At 45.9% G+C, this 22,848-nt stretch overlaps 1 protein-coding gene across 1 annotated transcript in view; it reads right to left on the bottom strand.

Annotated features, from left to right (window-relative positions):
* Positions 1–12,213, bottom strand: part of frmd3 (FERM domain containing 3) — a 444,455-nt gene extending 432,242 nt beyond the window's left edge. The window contains exon 1 of the mRNA XM_070861449.1: positions 11,742–12,213. Within this exon, the coding sequence (XP_070717550.1) occupies positions 11,742–11,846 (105 nt within the window). The 5' untranslated portion in view covers positions 11,847–12,213. The remainder of the gene's footprint in view (positions 1–11,741) is intronic.
* Between the last annotated feature and the right edge of the window lie 10,635 nt (positions 12,214–22,848).

Below are 22,848 nucleotides of genomic sequence, written 5' to 3'. Positions count from 1 at the left end.
CTGACTACTATGTGTGTGGGAAGTGTGTCCAGCTGCAGCTCCTGACAGACCGCATGATGGCACTGGAGCTGCGGATGGACTCACTCTGGAGCATGCGCGATGCTGAGAATGTTGTCGATAGCACATTTAGTGAGTTGGGCACACCGCAGGTAAGGGTTAGGACAGATAGTGAATGGGTGACCAAGAGACAAGGCACGAGCAGGAAGGTAGTGCAGGAGTCCCCTGCGGTCATCTCCCTCCAAAACAGATATACCGTTTTGGATACTGTTGGGGGAGATGACTTACCAGGGGAAGGTACCAGCAGCCAGGTTCATGGCACCGTGGATGGCTCTGCTGCACAGAAGGGTGGGAAAAAGAGTGGGAGAGCTATAGTGATAGGGGACTCTATTGTAAGGGGACTAGATAGGAGTTTCTGCGGCCACAACCGAGACTCCAGGATGGTATGTTGCCTCCCTGGTACAAGGGTCAAGGATGTCTCGGAGCGGCTGCAGAGCATTCTGAAGAGGGAGGGTGAACAGCCAGTTGTCGCGGTACATGTAGGTACCAACGATATAGGTAAGAAGCGGGAAGAGGTCCTACAAGCTGAATTTAGGGAACTAGGAGTTAAATTAAAAAGTAGGACCTCAAAGGTAGTAATCTCTGGATTGCTACCAGTGCCACGTGCTAATCAGAGTAGAGGGAGCAGGAGAGTTAGAATAAATATGTGGCTTGAGCAGTGGTGCAAGAGGGAGGGATTCAAATTCCTGGGACATTGGAACCAGTTCTGGGGGAAGTGGAACCTGTACAAAAGGGACGGTCTGCACTTGGGCAGGACTGGAACTGATGTCCTAGAGGTAACATTTGCTAATGCAGTTCGGGAGTGTTTAAACTAATATGGCAGGGGGATGGGAACCTATGCAGCGAGATAGGGCGAAGTAATATGGAGTCAGAAACAGATGGTAGAAAGGTAAAAAGCAAAAGTGGAAGGCCGAGTAAACAAAGGCAAGAAACAAAAAGGGCCACACTACATCATAATTCTAAAAGGACAAAGGGTGTTAAAAAACAAGCCTGAATGCTTTGTGTCTTAATGCAAGGAGTATCCGTAATAAGATGGATGAATTAACTGTGCAAATAGATGTTAACAGATATGATGTGATTGGGATTACAGAGAAGTGGCTCCAGGATGATCAGGGCTGGGAACTCAACATCCATGGGTATTCAACATTCAGGAAGGATAGAATAAAAGGAAAAGGAGGTGGGGTAGCATTGCTGGTTAAAGAGGAGATTAATGCAATAGTTAGGAAGGATATTAGCTTGGATGATGCGGAATCCATATGGGTAGAGCTGCAGAACACCAAAGGGCAAAAACTTCAGTGGGAGTTGTGTACAGACCTCCAAACAGTAGTAGTGATGTTGGGGAGGGCATCAAACAGGAAATTAGGGGTGCATGCAATAAAGGTGCAGCAGTTATCATGGGTGACTTTAATATGCATATAGATTGGGCTAACCAAACTGGAAGCAATACAATGGAGGAGGATTTCCTGGAGTGCATAAGGGATGGTTTTCGAGACCAATATGTCGAGGAACCAACTAGGGGGGAGGCCATCTTAGACTGGGTGTTGTGTAATGAGAGAGGATTAATTAGAAATCTCGTTGTGTGAGGCCCCTTGGGTAAAAGTGACAAGGGTATGGTGGAATTCTTCATTAGGATGGAGAATGAAACAGTTAAGACCTTGGTCCAGAACTTAAAGAAGGGTAACTTTGAAGGTATGAAGCGTGAATTGGCTAGGATAGATTGGCGAATGATACTTAAGGGGTTGACTGTGGATGGGCAATGGCAGACATTTAGAGACCGCATGGATGAACTACAACAATTGTACATCCCTGTCTGGCGTAAAAATAAAAAAGGGAAGTTGGCTCAACCGTGGCTATCAAGGAAAATCAGGGATAGTATTAAAGCCAAGGAAGTGGCATACAAATTGGCCAGAAATAGCAGTGAACCCGGGGACTGGGAGAAATTTAGAACTCATCAGAGGAGGACAAAGGGTTTGATTAGGGCAGGGAAAATAGAGTACGAGAGGAAGCTTGCAGGGAACATTAAGACGACTGCAAAAGTTTCTATCGATATGTAAAGAGAAAAAGGTTAGTAAAGACAAACGTAGGTCCCCTGCAGTCAGAATCAGGGGAAGTCATAATGGGGAACAAAGAAATGGCAGACCAATTGAACAAGTACTTTGGTTCGGTATTCACTAAGGAGGACACAAACAACCTTCCGGATATAAAAGGGGTCAGAGGGTCTAGTAAGAAGGAGGAACTGAGGGAAATCCTGATTAGTCGGGAAATTGTGTTGGGGAAATTGATGGGATTGAAGTCCGATAAATCCCCAGGGCCTGATGGACTGCATCCCAGAGTACTTAAGGAGGTGGCCTTGGAAATAGCAGATGCATTGACAGTCATTTTCCAACATTCCATAGACTCTGAATCAGTTCCTGTGGAATGGAGGGTAGCCAATGTAACCCCACTTTTTAAAAGAGGGAGAGAGAAAACAGGGAATTATCGACCGGTCAGCCTGACATCAGTCGTGGGTAAAATGATGGAATCAATTATTAAGGATGTCATAGCAGCGCATTTGGAAAGAGGTGACATGATAGGTCCAAGTCAGCATGGATTTGTGAAAAGAAATCATGCTTGACAAATCTTCTGGAATTTTTTGAGGATGTTTCCAGTAGAGTGGACAAGGGAGAACCAGTTGATGTGGTGTATTTGGACTTTCAGAAGGCTTTCGACAAGATCCCACACAAGAGATTAATGTGCAAAGTTAAAGCACATGGGATTGGGGGTAGTGTGCTGACGTGGATTGAGAACTGGTTGGCAGACAGGAAGCAAAGAGTAGGAGTAAATGGGTACTTTCAGAATGGCAGGCAGTGACTAGTGGGGTACCGCAAGGTTCTGTGCTGGGGCCCCAGCTGTTTACATTGTACATTAATGATTTAGTCGAGGGGATTAAATGTAGTGTCTCCAAATTTGCGGATGACACTAAGTTGGGTGGCAGTGTGAGCTGTGAGGAGGATGCTATGAGGCTGCAGAGTGACTTGGATAAGCTAGGTGAGTGGGCAAATGCATGGCAGATGCAGTATAATGTGGATAAATATGAGGTTATCCACTTTGGTGGTAAAAACGGAGAGACAGACTATTATTTGAATGGTGACAGATTAGGAAAAGGGGAGGTGCAAAGAGACCTGGGTGTCATGGTACATCAGTCATTGAAGGTTGGCATGCAGGTACTGCAGGCGGTTAAGAAAGCAAATGGCATGTTGGCCTTCATAGCGAGAGGATTTGAGTACAGGGGCAGGGAGATGTTACTACAGTTGTACAGGGCCTTGGTGAGACCACACCTGGAGTATTGTGTACAGTTTTGGTCTCCTAACTTGCGGAAGGACATTCTTGCTATTGAGGGAGTGCAGCGAAGGTTTACCAGACTGATTCCCGGGATGGCAGGACTGACATATCAAGAAAGACTGGATCAACTGGGCTTGTATTCACTGGAGTTCAGAAGAATGAGAGGGGATCTCATAGAAACGTTTAAAATTCTGATGGGTTTCGACAGATTAGATGCAGGAAGAATGTTCCAAATGTTGGGGAAGTCCAGAACCAGGGGTCACAGTCTAAGGATAAGGGGTAAGCCATTTCGGATCGAGATGAGGAGAAACTTCTTCACCCAGAGAGTGGTGAACCTGTGGAATTCTCTACTGCAGAAAGTTGTTGAGGCCAATTCACTAAATATACTCAAAAAGGAGTTAGATGTAGTCCTTACTACTAGGGGGATCAAGGGGTATGGCGAGAAAGCAGGAATGGGGTACTGAAGTTGCATGTTCAGCCATGAACTCATTGAATGGCGGTGCAGGCTCGAAGGGCCGAATGGCCTACTCCTGCACCTATTTTCTATGTTTCTATGTTTCTATGTCCTTCCTCAGATTAGAAGACGAAAACTGTACACAATATTCAAGCTGTCGCCTCACCAAGGCCCTGTACAACTGCAGTAAGACCTCCCTGCTCCTCTACTCAAATCCTCTCGCTATGAAGGCCAACGTACCATTTGCTTTCTTGCTAAAGTTACCTGAGTGTTTCCTCAAGTGTTGATATTTCACAAAATTCTTTTTCATTTTAATACCATTACCAAGCACCGTAGATCAAAGAATGCTTTTGCCCAGATCTTGCCAGTGGCATGGTGTAATGATCGTGTAATGATCTGTGTTGGAACTTCTTCCCCATATAAATAAATGATTGGGGCACAGACATAAGGCAAAATACTGAAATTTGGTTAAATTGCCAAATAATTGGCATGGCAGACCTCACTGCTCCTATACTCAATTGCATGGCACAGTCAGGTTAAGGAAGTCAGCAGATTTGTGACAAATGCATCTTAATATAGATAAACATGATTTGGGAAGAATACAGAATGGAAATATACCAGAACTGTAAAATTCTCAATGAATTACACACGCACAGATCTTTAAAAGCAAGAATGAGAAGAGTCATAAACAGGAGAAATTAGATTGAGTATATAAACACGTGCACATGTACATACATTTGCACACACACACATGCCACACAATGAAGCTATACAAGACATTGGTTGAATTATATTGTTGGCTCCCAGTCCACCAACATCTTGATTTTAAAATTCTCATCCTTGTTTTCAAATCACTCCATGGCCTCGCTCCTCCCTATCTCTACTACTTTCTCCAGCCCTACAACCTTCCGAGAACTCTGCGTTCCTCATATAAATCAAGACTTGTGCATTCCTGATTTACTTTGCCCTACCATTGACAGCTGTGCCTTCAGCTGTCTAAGCCCTAATTTCTGAAATTCCCTCCCTCAACCTCCCCAGCTCTCTCCCCTCCTTTAAGACACTCATTGAAACCTACCTGTTTGAATAAGCTTTTAGCTACCTGTCCTAATGCCTCTTTCTCTGTTAATATTTTTGTCTGATTACACTCCTATGATGTGCCTTGGGATTTTTTCCGATGTTAAAGGCGCTATATAAATGCAAGTTGTTGTTCTGAGTATTCCAATACAAGAAGAATATTGGCACTATAGAATGGATACAACATAAATTACTAAGATGATATCAGGATGAAGAGACTTGAAAATCTACAGCTTTGTTCAATGGGGCAGAGAAGATTAAAGGGGAACTAACTGGTGTTCAGAATTATGAAAGGACTTGAGAAGATCAAAAGTGAAAGTGATTCACTGACCAATGGTAATAATTCAACAAGGTGGCATAAATTTAGAATTATAATACTAAAAGCATAAATTGGGTGGATTATCAGAATATGGAATACATTACCATATATCTTCTCCTTCTTAGTCGGTCCCTCGAATCGAGGATGACTTGCTTCCACGCCAAAATACGTTTGTCAACCATGACAATTAAGAGAGAATTCAACATTTAAAAGACCCTATACACATCACACTCACATCCAGAGGGCAAGCAGATACAGATAGAACACCATTGTGAGAGCACCATCACCACAAGGACTACAACATCATCATCACACTCTTAGAACAGTAGGATTGGACATAAATGCGGTCTTGTTAGCGTCGTCCACAACCCAAGAAAAATGGTCCGGATTTTGCAGTAGCAGGGCATCTAACTGCCGTTAGTTAGATTTACCCTTGGACGACAAGTTTCTAAAAGTGCGAGCTAATAACGGTGCAGGGAGGGAAACTGGGCACTTGTCATCAGGACAATCAACTGTGTATCTCCTTAACCAATCAGATTGAAGGACTGAGAAATAAACAGAGGAACAACAGAGAAGGAAGTGTAAATTAGAGTGCTGAGTTCAAATTGTCAATCTGGTGCAGAGAAATTATAGGGAGAGTTTTCCGGGAGGTCAGCGAGCATGATCGGTGGTGGGTTGGGTGGGAAAGTGTTTTGTTTTTTTACAGCAGATCAGAACCCTGCTGTCAACCCGTTGCCACACGGCAGCAGGGGAGGCAATTAAAATCATTAGTGGCTTGTTTACAGCCATTTAATGCTTTTTTTCCAGCTTTTTGAATTTGACAGACCGCCTACTGGTTTCTCGCTGTGCTTTGACTTCATCAGTGAAGCTGAGGCGGGAGGTCATTGGCCATTGTTTCAGCTGATGAGTTGACAGCTTCAAATGTCAAGTCAAAGCTCCCAACTTATTGAGAAATGTTCTCTTAGCCACTAGCTTTTCTAAACTGCATTTCCACTACGATTCAGAATACTGCAAGTCTTTATACAAGTCTCTATCAAGTCTGATCTAATTACTTCTCCCACCATTAACAGATTGCTTCTGTCATCTCTACTTCACCTGCCATCTATTCCATCAACATTGGTGCACTTCATATTCTCTCACCTTGGTCTTCAGAATCCCACCACAATCAGCCTGAAAAGAAGCATCACCAACAGCACCAATCTTCTCCGCAATCAACTGATGCTGTACAGGACACAGGGCATCAGCACCCAACTACGTTGTTGCCCAGGAGGCCAGGGATGACCTCACCATAGCCAGATTTACTTCACTTGATGCTGTACACCCTGGCTGCCACATGATGCACCAGGTTGGCACCACTCCACACAACACCATAAATCATCCCTACAATGCCTAAGCCATTCCTTTCACACTCATCAGCATTGCAGGGGGTACCATTATGTCTTACCATTCACTGCATCTCACTAAGCCACTTCCAAAGGTGCACACAAATCTGTCCAAGAACGCAAAGTGCTGAAAATAAAGATTTTAATGTTTGATAATACCTTGTCATTCAGATTATATTCAAAAAGGAGTTAGATGAGGTCCTTACTACTCGGGGATCAAGGGGTATGGCGAGAAAGCAGGAATGGGGTACTGAAGTTGAATGTTCAGCCATGAACTCATTGAATGGCGGTGCAGGCTAGAAGGGCCGAATGGCCTACTCCTGCACCTATTTTCTATGTTTCTATGTTTCTAACAGAAACATTACATGAACATTGACTAAAATACCCAAGTGGTTACCCTTGGTCATTGAAAGATTTGCGTCATTGCAGCCTTGTCCTCCTGATGACACCCTTGCTTGTGCAATATGCAACCAGACTGTGTTGATCTTCTGGGGAGCTCTCTTCCGCCCATTGGAAGGGACGAGGACCTCCCTGCATGCTGTGACTCCCTCCATAAGCATGTGGAGGGAGTTATGGGAGAGCCTGGGTGCAGCTGTGCACCTTTGTGCAGTGCTTGTCAGTGTTTGCAGCACCTCAAATGCTGTAGAACACTGACAGCAAAAATATCAAAATAAATTTGCGCATGGTCCCTTTAAGGAAACTAGCTGATGACACATCATCAAATAACGTCATCAGACCTGCTTCCTTCAATTGGCCAGGAAATGCGCTGGGCGGGCTTAACAAGACCAATCAGGGGGAAATCATTCTGCACAGCGAGCTCTGCCACCAAAGTCGCCCGCCACGGACTTGCCAAGGTTCATAAAATCCAGCCCAAAGAGAGGGAAAGAAAGATTGGATTAAGAAAGAGAGAAAAAAAAGAGAATGGAAAAGTAAAAGAAATGTTTTTTTAATTTAACTTTGACATTTTTTAAATCTCCAACAAAAATTAATACCTGAAGGAATGAGATTCCACACTTTTAATAGTTCATTTTCAGTGCCAGAGAGGTTGTATGGCAGTAATTAACTGTTGTCATGTCATTAAAAGGGTATTTGCACTTGTAATGACAAGACTTAACTTCTGTGGTGAGTTTAGTTCGTATCTACCACGCAAATACAGCAACTTCATGCCATTTCAATGGTAAGGCAGATAGCGAAATTACATTTTTGCAAAGCTAACAGCGGCGAATCACACCTCGGACAGCAACTTTTGGGTATTGACATTTAACTGCGCATCTGCCCCTCGCCTGAAGTTGCTGTACCATTTACCCTTAAATAATAGTGAGCGCCATTAGCCTCACCATTATTTTGACAGCCACATCATCTGCATGCCTGACACGAGACTCCCTAAGCAAATGCTCTACTTCAAAATCCTACACGGCAAGTGAGCCCCAGGTGGGCACGGGAAATGTTTCAAGGACACCCTCAAAGCCTCCGTGATTAATGTGCAACATCCCCACCGGCACTCGGGAATCCCTGGCCCAAAGACCGGATAAAATGGAGGAAGAGCATCCAGGACGGCGTTGAACACAGAGTCTCGTCGCCAAAAGCATGCAGAAATCAAGTGTAGACAGCAGAAGAAGCGTGCGGCAAACCAGGCTCCCCACCCACTCTTTCCTTCAACCACTGTCTGCCCCACCTGTGACAAGAGACTGTAATTCCCGCATTGGACTATACAGCCACCTGAGAACTCACTTTTAGAGTGGAAGCAAGTCTTCCTCGATTTCGAGGGACTACTTATGATGATGATGATATTTTGACAGTAAAATCTGCCAATCCTTTTAAAATGGGATTGCTTCTACACAACTCCATACTTAACAATATGTAGACTACTCCATTTGACCGAATGCTATTCAACTTTTTGTATTTTAATTTTTGTTCCTGTATTAAAATTGCACATAATCTCCCTCAATGGCTCAGTGGATAATGCACCTCATCTGATTTGATCCTAAACTTATCAGAAAGAATCCTAAACCATACAGACCAAGAAAGTACTGAGTCACTAATCTCAATCAGGAGGCACTGGGGGACCTACAATTGGCCTCACTTTCTACTAACTAAAGAGAGGGGTAAAAAGCAAACAAGTCCCTGATCATTTCAGTGACTGCAATGGAGACTGCACGTGTGTGGTTATCGGCTGAAGACAGGATCAGGCTTGACTTAGATGTCCCCAGGTCAAATAGCCTGCTGATACTCACTGTAGCCGTACACATTAAGAAGCACCTTAGGATATTGGTTATGCTATGTGAGTTGTTACTGTTGAAATTGTTCAATGTAGGTGACCTAATTCTTTGGGCAAATGAGTGTAAGGGGCCCAGAAGAGCCGAGGGCCCAGGGGCAGCACGGGCCAGTCCACACTGCGATACGTGTGCGCCCTTGGTCCATGCAGCAGAGCAGGTCTCCGGTTGTCCTGGTTAACCCTTGCCACTGGATAAAGGCCGAGCTCCGTCAAGCCTGTATGGTGGCTGGTGTGCAACGGTCACCACACGTTAAAAAAATTCACGCACAGGCATCTTCCACACCCTCAATTGGAGTTCAGGACTGGAACATCAGGTCCTTCAGTGAAACACCTGTGAACTCGCTGAAGCAAGTTATCCTCGTTCGAGGGACCGCCTATGATGATGACACATGCCTCTTGAGTAAGCTACGCCAGAGCGATATCCCAGCATTAGTCATCACCTTCAGGATAGGAGATAAGCATGAGTCATCACATCCAAGAGAGTAAGGGAGAAACTTAAGAGAACATTTGGGGGGGACGGGGGAAGAGAATTGCATCTGTACTTGTAATTAGAGATAACTTGAGTTACAATATATACAGAATGCATTTCTTCAACAGTTCATTATCACTTAAGAAATGTGAAGTATTTACATCAAAACGGCCAACAATCCTTCAGTACTGACACATTAGATATCTATGATGCACACAATAACTTCATGAACTTCAAAACGTATACTTTAGTTATAAATATTACTCTAGCTTTGGTCTCACAATTTATGATGTCTTCTGAATATTACAGTTTTGTAATCACTCCAGGTATCCATTATGTATATATAAGTGAATTGTACCTGTTCTATATGTTACACAAATAAATTAGAATGTCAAAAGTTAGGATATCAAATCTCGGATCTTGCAGTTTCCCGAAAAGGAGAAATAAGATGGTTATGTTACTGGACTAGTAATCAGGAGGTCTGGACTAATAAGCCAGAGAATGTGAGTTCAAATGGCAGTTTGAGAATTTGAATTCAGTTCAAAATTTCTATAAATAAATATCAGTAAAAGTGACCATGAAGCTGTCAAAGGAACTGTAGGAAGGAACCCTACCATTCTTACTCTGTCTGGCCTAAATGGGAATCCAGTCCTACACCAATGAGGTTGACTCTTAACTGTTCTCTGAAGTGGCCTAGCAAGCCACTCAGTTGTATCAAACCATGGTAAAGAATAATAAGATTGTTGTGATTCAAGAAGAAGGCTCACCACCAGCTTCTCAGTGCAACTAGGGATGAGCAATAAATGCCAGCCTTGCCAGAAACACCCATATCACAAGAATAATTTCTGCATATTCTAGCTCTATTCACCCACTGAGTCATTCCATGTGAATGCTATGTTTGGTCTGAATGCATAAAAATAAAAAAGCAGCAGTGCAAAGAAATTATCACTTCATAAATATTTTCTTCAGACAAGTAGTATTAATCTGTGCATTAAAAAAAACATACGGCCTTGGATCTGTGTGAAGATTAGAAAATGTTTCCTGGTCATAGTCAGACACTGAAAGACAGTTGAGATAATAGATTTCTCATCTGAATGATATTTTCAAAAGGAATCCTGACCCATTTTGATGCTGGCACTTATGTATCGGAATACCAATGAACAACCCAGCTCCAGACTACCTTTGGGAGATCAACTATAGAATTCACAAAAGGTAACTACAACGATGGCTAAGATTGAAAAAAACCATGGTAAGAAAAGCACTCTAGAACGTTGATTAGGAGTTATATTAATTTGCAATGACAAGGATACAAGTGTTTGATAAATCAATTATTCCTAGTTTAATCTACTCAGGATAGATGGTAAGACCATCATTTTAAATAAATGAACATGAAATTCCATGTAATTTCTGTTAGACGATTTAAAAACATGCCCAATCAAAACCTGTATCTTTCAGTTGTGCCAATTTTCTACAAAATGGGATTATTAGGTAATATGAACAAATTTATTTTGGCAAAATACAACAGTAATAAAAATGGGAAAATAATTCTAAATAGATGAATGTTTGCTTTAAATTATGTGGTTAAATCGAAATAAACATGAAACTTATCAAATATTTCCTGTGTATATGGTTCCGTGCTTAAATGAAAACTGTCTCTTTAATAGTGTGACTGCACAATATTGATTCCAGCATCGGCAATTTTTGACAAAACAGTATATATAAAATAAATGTATTTATTTTAAAGTTAGACCTCATATAAATTAGAGGGCACTGGACGAAAATTCACGTGTTGTAAATAAAACACAACAGAACAAAACCTCCACACTTGGCCATTTTAACCAGCGTCCAGGAATCGAAAGGTTTAAAACGCAAGAAATTATTCAAATTGGATCTTCACGGTAAACCCACTAAAAATCACATGTGTTCACACAACACATATAAATAGTACTTTGTCCATTTAAAAAAATCATATTTTCGAACAGAGCGAAAGCTAGTATCAGTAAATGTATCCAGATCATATAACACATCAACTAATTATCAATAGTAATGATTAACTGCTGTCATTTCGATGGCAACATCGTTGTAATAATAATGTAGTCATTGTCACTCTGTAGTAAAATACACGAGGGGCGGGGAAAGTATCCGAGTCTTCAACCTATTTCTGTAACATGGGTGGAATGAGTATGTATCGTGCATTTTCAATTTACTGCAGAAATAAGATACTTCAGGAGAAAATGAAAAACAAAAAGCTTTGCAGAGCACACTGCCGAAAAAAACAACTATCACTGATGCTTCAAAGATAAAACCTCGCCCATCACATTAGAAGCTTTAAAGTAATTTATTTGTGGCAGGATCTTTAAATGTTAAAGCTATCAGCCCCGTTACTGTACCTGGATAATACAAGGTAGCTCAGTGTCATCGAGTAGTCTGATTGTACACTTGATCTCTTGGCTTAACGACTTGATACTTGAACTGCGAAAGCGGAGCATTTTCATTCTTCCTCCTTCGCTCTTTAATTACTCATAAGGAGCCGTCAGTCTCGAAAACAAACATCGCTCGACTAAACTGGAAAAGCATTGACTGTGTATCGTATTATGAAGAAAACACTAGCACATGGAGATCATTGACTGCGTCAAGCGGAGTCTCTCTATTTCAAACGTTCATTCAAGATTTCGCTGACAATTACACAGCAAGAAGAAAATAAACAGCAACCATGGAAACTCCGGCGACAGAATTTGAATTGTTTTTCCTTGCTAAATAATACCACCCTGCAGGTCAAACATTGTTCGTTGCATATGCAAGCTGCTGTTTCGTGTGCCGGCTGCAAGAGATGCTGTGGTTGTATTGATCCGCTGCGCGAGACGCAAGCTCCTCCTCGCTCACGACACACGCGCGCAGAAAGAATGGCGCGCGCGTCCCGGTCCCTGGACCCAGGAATCAGCCAATCACAGCGCTCTGCGCACACCTCACAAGCACGCGCGCTCCAGCAGGTGGTGCACGAGGAGACAACAAAGAGCAGCGAAGTGATTGTAGCTCTACCTCAATTCATATAAACGCACAGCTGTGCTCTCTCCTTGCACATTGTTTGGCGATGGTATTCCTGCGCCTGCATTCATACTTTGATGCTTTCTGTAATCGTTACAATGTTACTTGTATTACTTTGTGGAAAATTTATCAAACAGGAAATGTTGAAAATGATGCATCTATTGAATGAAATTTTGTTCGCATTGATTTTTCCCTCTATGTGTTAGATGCAGACAGCAGCCTCTGTGCTCTGTGTAATAAATACATCATCGGAGATGTTTACAGTGACAGACCTGGGCCTGGGAGAGACCTCACCCGAGCTGAACTGTCATCGATGATGCTATTCGCACTGAGTTATTTCTTCATTTGGTTAGCCATCCTTCCAGTTACATGGCTCTCCTGCCGGACACTGTACTCGTACAGCTAAATATCATGAAACTCTGAAGACACTCAGCAGGTCAGGCAGCAACAGTCGAAAAAATACATGTCAGACGTTTCTCGTACGGGACTTTTAGAAATCGGACAGACGCTGCCCGGTCTGCTGCGTGTTTCCTGCATTTTCTACTTCAGTTTCAGAATTTCAGCAACTACAGTATTTAGCTTTTTAAAGATATATTCCTCCAGCCACTATCACCAACATCATCACTTCCACCCCACTGCTGGGATGCCAGTGCTTGGTAAAACAAAATATTCAAGACGCTTAGCGTCAAATGGAGACAAGTTAGAGCTCGCTTGAATTTTGTAATGATCCAAAATCACACACAATTAAAATATCAGGAATCATTCCTGTCATACATAGTCGACGTATTTACTGAGGCGTACGAAAGAATGGGCCTTACGCAAAACATCAGTAAGACAAAGGTCCTCCACCAGCTTGTCCTTGCTGCACAGCACTGCCCCCCAGTCATCAAGATCCACAGGGCGGCCCTGGACAATGTGGACCACTTCCCTTATCTCGGGAACCTCCCATCAACAAGAGCAGGCATTGACGACGAGATCCAACACCACCTCCAGTGCAGCCTTTGGCCGCCCGAGGAAAAGAGTGTTTGAAGACCAGGCCCTCAAAACTGACACCAAGCTCATGGTCTACAGGGCTGTAGTAATACCCGCCCTCCTTTATGGCTCAGAAACATGGACCATGTACAGTAGACAACTCAAGTCGCTGGAGAAATACCACCAACGATGTCTCCGCAAGATCCTACAAATCCCCTGGGAGGACAGATGCACCAACGTTAACATCCTCGACCAGGCCAACATCCCCAGCATTGAAGCACTGGCCACACTTGATCAGTTCCGCTGGGCAGGCCACATAGTTCGCATGCCAGACACGAGACTCCCAAAGCAAGTGCTCTACTCGGAACTCCTTCACGGCAAACAGCCAAAGGTGGGCAGCAGAAACGTTACAAGGACACTCTCAAAGCCTCCCTGATAAAGTGCGACATCCCTACTGACACCTGGGAGTCCCTGGACAAAGACCGCCTTAAGTGGAGAAAGTGCATCCTGGAGGGCACTGAGCACCTTGCGTCTCAATGCCGAGAGCATGCAGAAATCAAGCGCAGGCTGCGGAAAGAGAGTGCAGCAAACCAGTCCCACCCACCCCTTCCGTCAACGGCTATCTGTCCCACCTGTGACAGAGACTGTGGTTCTCGTATTGGACTGTACAGCCACCTAAGAACTCACGTTAAGAGTGGAAGCAAGTTTTCCTCTATTCCGAGGGACTGCTTATGATGAACTTTTTTGAAAGGACATGATAATTTGCAACACCTAAAGCTCTGATTGGTCCCCTGAGATGACAAGACACAGCCAGCAGTTTCTCCAGAATGTATTTAGATCCTCCCTGCCCAAATAATCAGTAACTTTGCAAAGTGTAATTCAAGCCATTCTGATTGCCGACTCCAGACACAACAAAGCTCACTTACAATAAAGAGGGCTCATCCTCGTGGATAAAGACCTTCTCCCACCTGTTATGTATGTAAACATTGTAACTGTATAAGACTTGCCACCAGAGGGCGCAACTGTTAGAGGCCCATGGGTCACCGGCACACCTTGTGCAAGGGAGTATAAAAGGTTGTCACCATGCTGCTTAGGCACTTTGGAGTTGTATTCAAGAGACGAAGGTCACATCAGTTTTAGCTTACAGTACTCAGTCTTGTGGAGTCCTTCCATACTTAACAATTGGCGACGAGTAACAGATTATTAACTTTCACGCGGTCATGGCTGCCGTTGGTATTTTAGAGAGATTTGTAGAGGGTGATGATTGGGAAGCCTTCGTTGAGCATCTCGACCAGTATTTCATGGCCAACTAGCTGGATGGGGACGATAAAGCAATCAAGCGCAGGGCGATTCTCCTCACCGTGTGTGGGTCCACAATATACAGCCTCATCAAGAATCTGCTAGCACCGGAGAAACCAGCGGAGAAGACAAATACAGAGTTGTGTATGCTGGTTCGGAACTACCTCAAGCCGAATGAGAGCATCTTAATGCACAGGTATCGCTTCTACATGCACCACCGCTCTGAGGGCCAGGACGTGGCGAGTTACGTCGCCGACCTGAGACGCCTTGCAGGAACTTGCAAATTTGCTGGATTTTTGGGGGAAATGCTGCGGGACTTTTTTGTGCTTGGCATCGGCCACGAGGCCATTCTTCGCAAGCTGCTGTCTGCCGAATCCCTAAACCTGAGCAAGGCCATCACGATAGCCCAGGCATTCATATCCACGAGCGATAATACCAGACAGATATTATTGTGTTCCTGACACAGATGAAACATCACACAAGGAGGTTAAAGTAACAGTGACCTCAGTCTTTATTAAGACACTCCAGAGTGAGTAACAGGCCTTAGGGGCCAGCTTATGTACAGTGCTCCCAAGGGATGCTGGGATCCCTTGGGACTTCAGGGGCTGCGCCCCCTGGTGGCGGAACATGGGAGTGCATGCTTTACAGATACACATCACCCCCGACCAATGTCAAAGTGAAAACTATTTACAAGGTGAGGCGGTCGGGAGCCTTTCTTTCCCTGGTGGACTGCCTCGGTACAAATGTCTGTTCTGGTGTGTTGGCTGTGCCCTCGCTGGGCTGGCATGTTGTTGGCCCTGCAGGGCTGTGGGTGAGCCTGGCCTTGCTGGGCTGTTGGGCGTGATGGGTTCAATTTCCTGGTCCGGGGTGGTGTCGTTGATCCTTTGGGTGTGTGTTGTGGGCTCGAATAAGGTGGTGTCTGCTGTGGGTTGTTCAGGGCAGTCTGTGAACCGCAGCCTCGTTTGGTCCAGGTGCTTTCTGCAAATTTGTTCATTGTCTAGTTTGACGACAAACACTCTACTCCCTTCTTTAGCTATCACCGTGCCCGCAATCCACTTGGGACCATGTCCATAGTTTAGCACATACACAGAGTTATTCAGATCAATTTACCGTGACACAGTGGCGCAACCATCGTTTACATTTTGTTGCTGCCGCCTGCTCTCTACCTGATCATACAGGTTGGGGTGGACCAGCGAGAGTCTGGTTTTAAGTGTCATTTTCATGAGTAGCTCAGCCGGGGGCACCCCTGTGAACGAGTGTGGTCTCGTGCAGTAGCTGAGCAGTACTCGGGACAGGCGGGTATGGAGTGAGCCTTCTGTGACTCGTTTAAGGCTCTGTTTGATTGGTTGTACTGCCCGCTCTGCCTGCCCATTGGAGGCTGGTTAAAATGGGGCCGAGGTGACATGTTTGATCCCATTGCAGGTTATGAATTCATTAAATTTGGCAGTGGTGAAATATGGCCCATTGTCACTGACCAGTATGTCAGGCAGGCCGTGGGTGGAAAACATGGCCCTCAGGCTTTCAATAGTGGCGGTGGCGGTGCTTCCCGGCATTATTTCACGTTCAATCCATTTTGAAAATGCATCCACCACCACTAGGAATATTTTACCGAGAAACGGGCCTGCATAGTCGACATGGATCCTTGACCATGGTCTGGAGGGCCAGGACCACAAACTTAGTGGTGCCTCTCTGGGCGCATTGCGCAACTGAGCACACACGCGACATTGCCGTACACAGGACTCTAAGTCAGAGTCGATACCGGGCCACCACATGTGGGATCTGGCTATCACTTTCATCATTACTATACCCGGGTGGGTGCTGTGGAGATCCGAGATGAACGTCTCCCTGCCCTTTTTGGGTAGCACTACGCGGTTACCCCACAACAGGCAGTCTGCCTGAATGGACAGCTCATCCTTTCGCCGCTGGAACGGCTTGATTAGCTCTTGCATTTCAACGGGGATACTCGCCCAGCTCCCATGCAGTAAACAGTTTTTTACTAGGGACAGCAGAGGATCTTGGCTGGTCCAAGTTCTAATCTGGCGGGCCGTGACAAGTGATTTATCATTTTCAAATGCTTCCATAACCATCAACAAGTCTGCGGGCTGCACCACTATCAACAAGTTTGCAGGCTGCGCCATTTCCACCCCCGTGGTGGGCAATGGTAGCCGACTGAGAGCATCCGCACAGTTCTCGGTGCCTGGCCTGTGGCGGATGATATAGTTATACGCTGATAGCGCGAGTGCCCACCTTTGTATGCGGGCTGAGGCATTAGTATTTATCCTCTTGTTTTCAGCGAACATGGATCTGAGGGGCTTGTGATCGGTTTCCAGCTCAAATTTGAGGCCAAACAGGTACTGATGCATTTTCTTTACCCCGAACACACATGCTAATGCCTCTTTCTCAATCATGCTGTAGGCTCTCTTGGCCTTAGACAAGCTCCTGGAGGCATAGGCGACAGGTTACAACTTCCCCGCAATGTAAGCTTGTTGTAATACACACACGACTCCATACGACGGTGCATCATATGCTAACACAAGTCTTTTACACAGGTTATACAATACAAGCAGCTTGTTGAAGCATAAAATGTTTCTGGCTTTCTCAAAAGCAATTACTTGTTTTTTTTCCCATACCCAGTTCCCACCTTTACACAATAACACATGTAGGGGCTCTAAGAGGGTGCTTAACCACGGTAGGAAGTTACCAAAATAGTTGAGGAGCCCCAGGAACGACCGCAGCTCCGTGACGTTCTGTGGCCTGGGCGTGTTCCTGATAGCCTCTGTCTTGGCGTCTGTGGGCCGAATGCCATCCGCCGCGATCTTTCTCCCCAAAAACTCCACTTCTGTTGCCATGAAGAGGCATTTTGACCTCTTCAGCCGCAGCCGTACGCGATCCAGTCGCTGGAGGACCTCCAGGTGCTCGACGGTGTCCCGACTCGTGACCAATATGTCATCCTGAAAAACCACCGTGTGTGGTACCGACTTGAATAGGCTCTCCGTGTTTCTCTGGAAGATCGCTGCAGCCGGCCGAATTCCAAACAGGCATCTGTTGTAGATGAACAGTCCCTTGTGTGTGTTGATGCAGGTGAGGCCCTGACCGTGCCATCACTTTTGAGTACTGGAATAATTGGGCTGGCCCACTCACTGAATTCCACTGGGGAGATGATGCCCTCACTTTGCAGCCTGTCCAGCTCGATTTCCACTCTCTCCCTCATCATGTGAGGTACCGCTCGCGCCTTGTGGTGAATGGGTCATGCCTCTGGGACCAAGTGGATCCGCACCTTTGCCCCAGAAAAGCTTCCAATGCCTGGGTCAAAAAGGGAAGGAATTTGTCAAGAACCTGGGCACATGCGGCCTCATCGACATGTGATAGCGCTCGGATGTCATCCCAGTTCCAGCGGATTTTGTCCAGCCAGCTCCTTCCAAGCAGTGTGGGGCCATCGCCTGGGACAATCCAGAGTGGCAGTTCGTGCACCGTGCCCTCGTAGGTGACCTTGGCCATGGTGCTTCCCAGGACAGTGATGAGTTCTTTGGTGTACGTTCTCAGTTTCGTGTGGATGGGGCTCAGGGCTGGTCTGAGTGCCTTGTTGCACCACAGTCTCTCAAACATCTTTTTACTCATGATGGATTGGCTAGTGCCAGTAGCCAGTTCCATGGCTACGGGTAAGCCATTCAATTTTATATTTAGCATTATAGGTGGACATTTCGTTGAAAATGTGTGCACCCCGTGTACTTCAGCATCTGCCTCTCTGAGGCTCGAAATTGCTTTGATTCACCATGGACCGATCTTCCTCTGCCACTTGATGGTTAGCAGGTTTTGCAGAGCTTGCAGCTCGTCTGCAAGCTCGTTGAAGGTGCCCCATTGTTCCACAGCTCTTGCAAACATACCCTTTGAAGCGGCATGAATACGCTGAATGGAAGCCTCCACAACGCCAACAAAGTGTGAATTGTCTTGCATTCATCCTTTGTTGCGGACTCTGAGTCATCTGGGTCACCTGAGGCCTGCTGGCAGTTGCAGACTCGTGGTTTCTGCCCTGTACATTTCTGCTCGCAAACACAGTTCCAGTTATTTTATGAACATTGCTAGCACTTGTGTGCTGAGAGATTTGTTTGGTGTTATCACTGGTGGACATAAACACCTGTGCTATCGCAATGGCCTTACTGAGGGTCGATGTCGCTACAGTCAAAAGTTTTCATAGGATGGTCTCGTGGCCAATGCCCAGTACAAAAAAGTCTCTGAGCATCTGCTCCAGGTAGCGATCAAACTCAGGTCAAACTCAATTAGTAACTGCTAACTAAGGAGTGTTTTAGACTGAAACATCCTCGAGTATTCATTGATGGGGTAGTACAATTTGAGGGAGAATACTGAATCAGGCTCGGCAAGTTAGTAGATCCGTCCAACATGTACTGCGTCGTGTACCAGTGGCTTTAAGGATAAGCTGAAGGAAACCCTGGATGGTCTAGTCAGCTAGAACAGCATCACTCTTGTAACAATGTCGACATCATGAATCAGTTTGATGGTAGTCATACCAAACAAGAACGGCACACTACACATCTGCTCAGATCCCAAAGATTTAAAAAAGGCTATCAAGCGAATGCATTATCCTCTGCTGACTATTGAAGATGTAGCTACACACCTACATGGTGCTAAAGTCTTTAAAATTCTCGATGTCTGCAAAATGGGTTTTGGCATGGGAGTCTCGAAGATCGATGATCATACCTAATCACATTCCACACACCTTGTGAATTATACCGCTGGAAGCGTATGACATTTGGGATCAGCTCAGTGCCAGAAGTCTTCCAATGCAAGATGCATAAGCTGGTGGAAAGATTGATTGCAAGGGATAGAGGTCATTGCAGATGATTTTGCAACAGTTGGTTTTGGAGAAACGTTTGAACATTAATACTCTAATATCGCATGGCTGCATCGACTATTTAAAGAGGTACCAACACATAATCTAGGAAAGTTTTCAAAAACACAGTGATTATCTGCATGAACAGTATTGTGTTCTGCGCATGTACATGGTCGGCCCTGCCCCTTTTTCCATAGGCGCATCCGATCCCCTTCTGCACACGTGCGCTGTCACCCAGGTTGCACATGCGCAGTACTCCACAGTTGTGGCTGCAGTGAAGCTCGGGCCACGCTTCCTTTAGTTCCGTGGGACAAGGCCCATCACTAGATCCATGGGGAGGAGAGAGGATCGAAAAGGGAGGGGATCGGAGGCAGAGAGAGTGGGGGAGAGAGAGAGACAGGATTGTAGGGAGAGAGAGGGGAGGATCAGAGGGAGAGGAAGGGAGAGGGGCAATTGGAGGAGGGGAAGAGATTGTAAAGTCCTGTCCCCTCAGTACAGATTCACACGAGGCATTTAGTGAAGTCAAGGTCACTCTGGACCTGCACCTTTATTTCACAGCTCTGGAATGCTGCACTTGCCTGAGACCTGTCCTTATATACCTGTCTCTTGCAAGTGTACCCCTGGTGGTAAGGTATGCTGGTGGTTACAGGTCATATCTTATTACAGTCATGTATAGCATGTTAGGATACAGTTATATATAATAATGTAAGATACATGACATCACCCTCCCCCAAGGTCTTATTGTCTTTATAGGTTCAGTCTCTCAGGTGGTCTACGCTCTCGCGTGAAGCGTCTGAGTTGTGGTTCAGTTGTTTGCCTTGGTGTCTGTTTTTCTTTGGGTGTGGTTGCTGGTATCTCGCCTGGGCTGTCTGTTTCGATTGCTGTGATTGTTGTTGACTCGCCTGGGCTGTCTGTTGGGATTGCCCTTTCCTCAGGTTGTTCCCTCTGTCTGTCCACCAGGTGTGGTGCGAGTTCCACATTGTAGTCTGCCTCTGGTTCCGCAGTGTTGTTGGTAAATCTGCTTTTGACTTGGTCTACATGCCTCCGACAGGTTTTGCCATTGTCCATTTGTACTACCAGTAGCCTGTTTCCTTCCTTGCCTGTTACTGTCCCTGCAAGCCATTTGGGACCCCTGCCATAGTCCCCTATCTCATTCCATCTCCCCCTCGAATTTCTGTCATGGTACTCAGTCAGCTTACAGCGCTTTGCCTCAACGATTTCATGCATGTCTGGGAGGATTAATGAGAGCCTTGTTTTTAAAGTCCTTTTCATCAACAGTTGCGCAGGGGGGATCCCAGTCAGTGAGTGCAGATGAGATCTGTATGCCAGCAGCAGTCGCGACAGGCGACCCTGCAGCGTGGGACCTTGGATTTTAAGCATACCTTGTTTAATGATTTGCACTGCTCTCTCCGCCTGGCCGTTGGAGGCCAGCTTGAACGGTGCCGTCTTGACGTGATTTCAGCGTGGTCAATTATAAAGTCTTGGAATTCTGCGCTGGTGAAGCACGGACTATTGTCACTGACTAATGTGTCAGGGATTCCGTGCGTTGCAAACATGGTTGCGAGGCTCCCCAAAGTGGTGGAGGTTGTGCTCGAGATTAAAATGGTGCATTCGATCCACTTTGAAAATGCATCTGCAACTACGAGGAACATTTTGACCATGAATGGGCCCGCATAGTCTACGTGCACCCGCGACCACGGTTTGGTAGGCCAGGGGCCCAGTGGATCCTCCCTGGGGGCATTGCTGAGTTGGGTACAAATGGTGCACCTTCGGACGCAGAGCTCCAAGTCCGCGTCAATACCAGGCCACCAGACGTGGGATCTGGCTATGGCCTTCATGAGAACGATCCCCGGGTGCTCGTGGTGGAGCTCCCGGACAAATGCCTCTCTGCCTCGCAAAGGCATGACTACTCGGCTGCCCCACATCAGGCAGTCTGCTTGTAGTGATAGCTCATGCATGCGCCTGTGAAAGGGTTTTAATTCCTCGGGGCAGGCATTGCGAGCTTCTCCCCAGTCAGCGGTTAGGACACGTCTTTTTACTAAGGATAATGTGGGGTCGCTAGCCGTCCAGGCTCTGATTTGGTGAGCCGTCATGGGTGAACCTGTGGACTCAAAGGCATTGATTGCCATGACTATCTCACAGTCCTGTTCGTCAGACCCTTCCGTTGTCGCCAGGGGTAGCCTGCTGAGCGCGTCGGCACAGTTGTCTGTGCCTGGTCTGTGCCTTATTGTGTAGTCGTAGGACGCCAGCATGAGTGCCCACCATTGAATTCGCGCCGAGGCGTTGCTGTTTATTGCCTTACTCTCAGATAGGAGAGATGTGAGGGGCTTGTGGTCGGTTTCTAACGCGAACTTGGCTCCGAAAAGGTATTGGTGCATCTTTTTGACACCGTATACGCACGCGAGCGCCTCCTTTTCTACCAATCCATACCTGCGCTCTGCCCGCGAAAGTAACCTGGAGGCATAAGCTATGGGTTGTAATTTGCCCGCACTATTGACATGTTGCAAAACACACCCGACCCCATACGCTGACGCATCGCATGTGAGAACTAGCTTTTTACCTGGTCAAAGAAAGTCAAAACACTGTTGGAACACAGAAGGTTGCGTGCCTTATTGAAGGTGCCTTCCTGGGCGTCCCCCCAAAACCAATCGCACCCCTTCCTGAGTAGCACGTGGAGAGGCTCCAGCAGCGTGCTTAAGTTCTGCATAAAGTTCCCAAAGTAATTGAGTAGCCCAAGAAAGGCGCGCAGTTCTGAGACATTCCGGGGCCTGGGTGCCAGGCGAATTGCTTCTGTTTTGGACTCTGTTGGACGGATTCCATCAGCGGCAATCCTTCTGCCCAAAAATTCAACCTCGGGTGCGAGAAACAGGCACTTGGATTTCTTGACTCGTAGGCCTACCCGATCCAACCGCTTTCGTACTTCCTCCAAATTACAGAGATGGGAGTCGGTGTCCCTGCCTGTGATAAGTATGTCATCTTGAAATACAACCATCCCCGGGATGGACTTGAGCAGACTCTCCATGTTGCACTGGAATATGGCAGCTGCCGACCTGATGCCGAATGGGCATCGATTGTACATGAAAAGGCCTCGATGTGTGTTGATGGTGGTGAGTAGCTTGGATTCCTCGGTCAAATCTTGTGTCATATACGCAGATGTGAGATCTAATTTTGAGAAAAGTTTACCTCCAGCCAATGTGGCAAATAAGTCCTCCGCTCCTGGCAGCGGGTACTGGTCCTGTAGGGAGACTCTGTTTATGGTAGATTTGTAGTCCCCACAGATTCGTACGGATCCATCAGGCTTCATGACTGGGACGATGGGACTTGCCCAGTCG

This window comes from Pristiophorus japonicus, chromosome 1 (genome assembly GCF_044704955.1).
Source record: "Pristiophorus japonicus isolate sPriJap1 chromosome 1, sPriJap1.hap1, whole genome shotgun sequence".
Taxonomy (NCBI): Eukaryota; Metazoa; Chordata; class Chondrichthyes; family Pristiophoridae; genus Pristiophorus; species Pristiophorus japonicus.
Note: the sequence above shows the minus strand (reverse complement) of the source record. Positions and strands in the feature narration are given on the sequence as shown.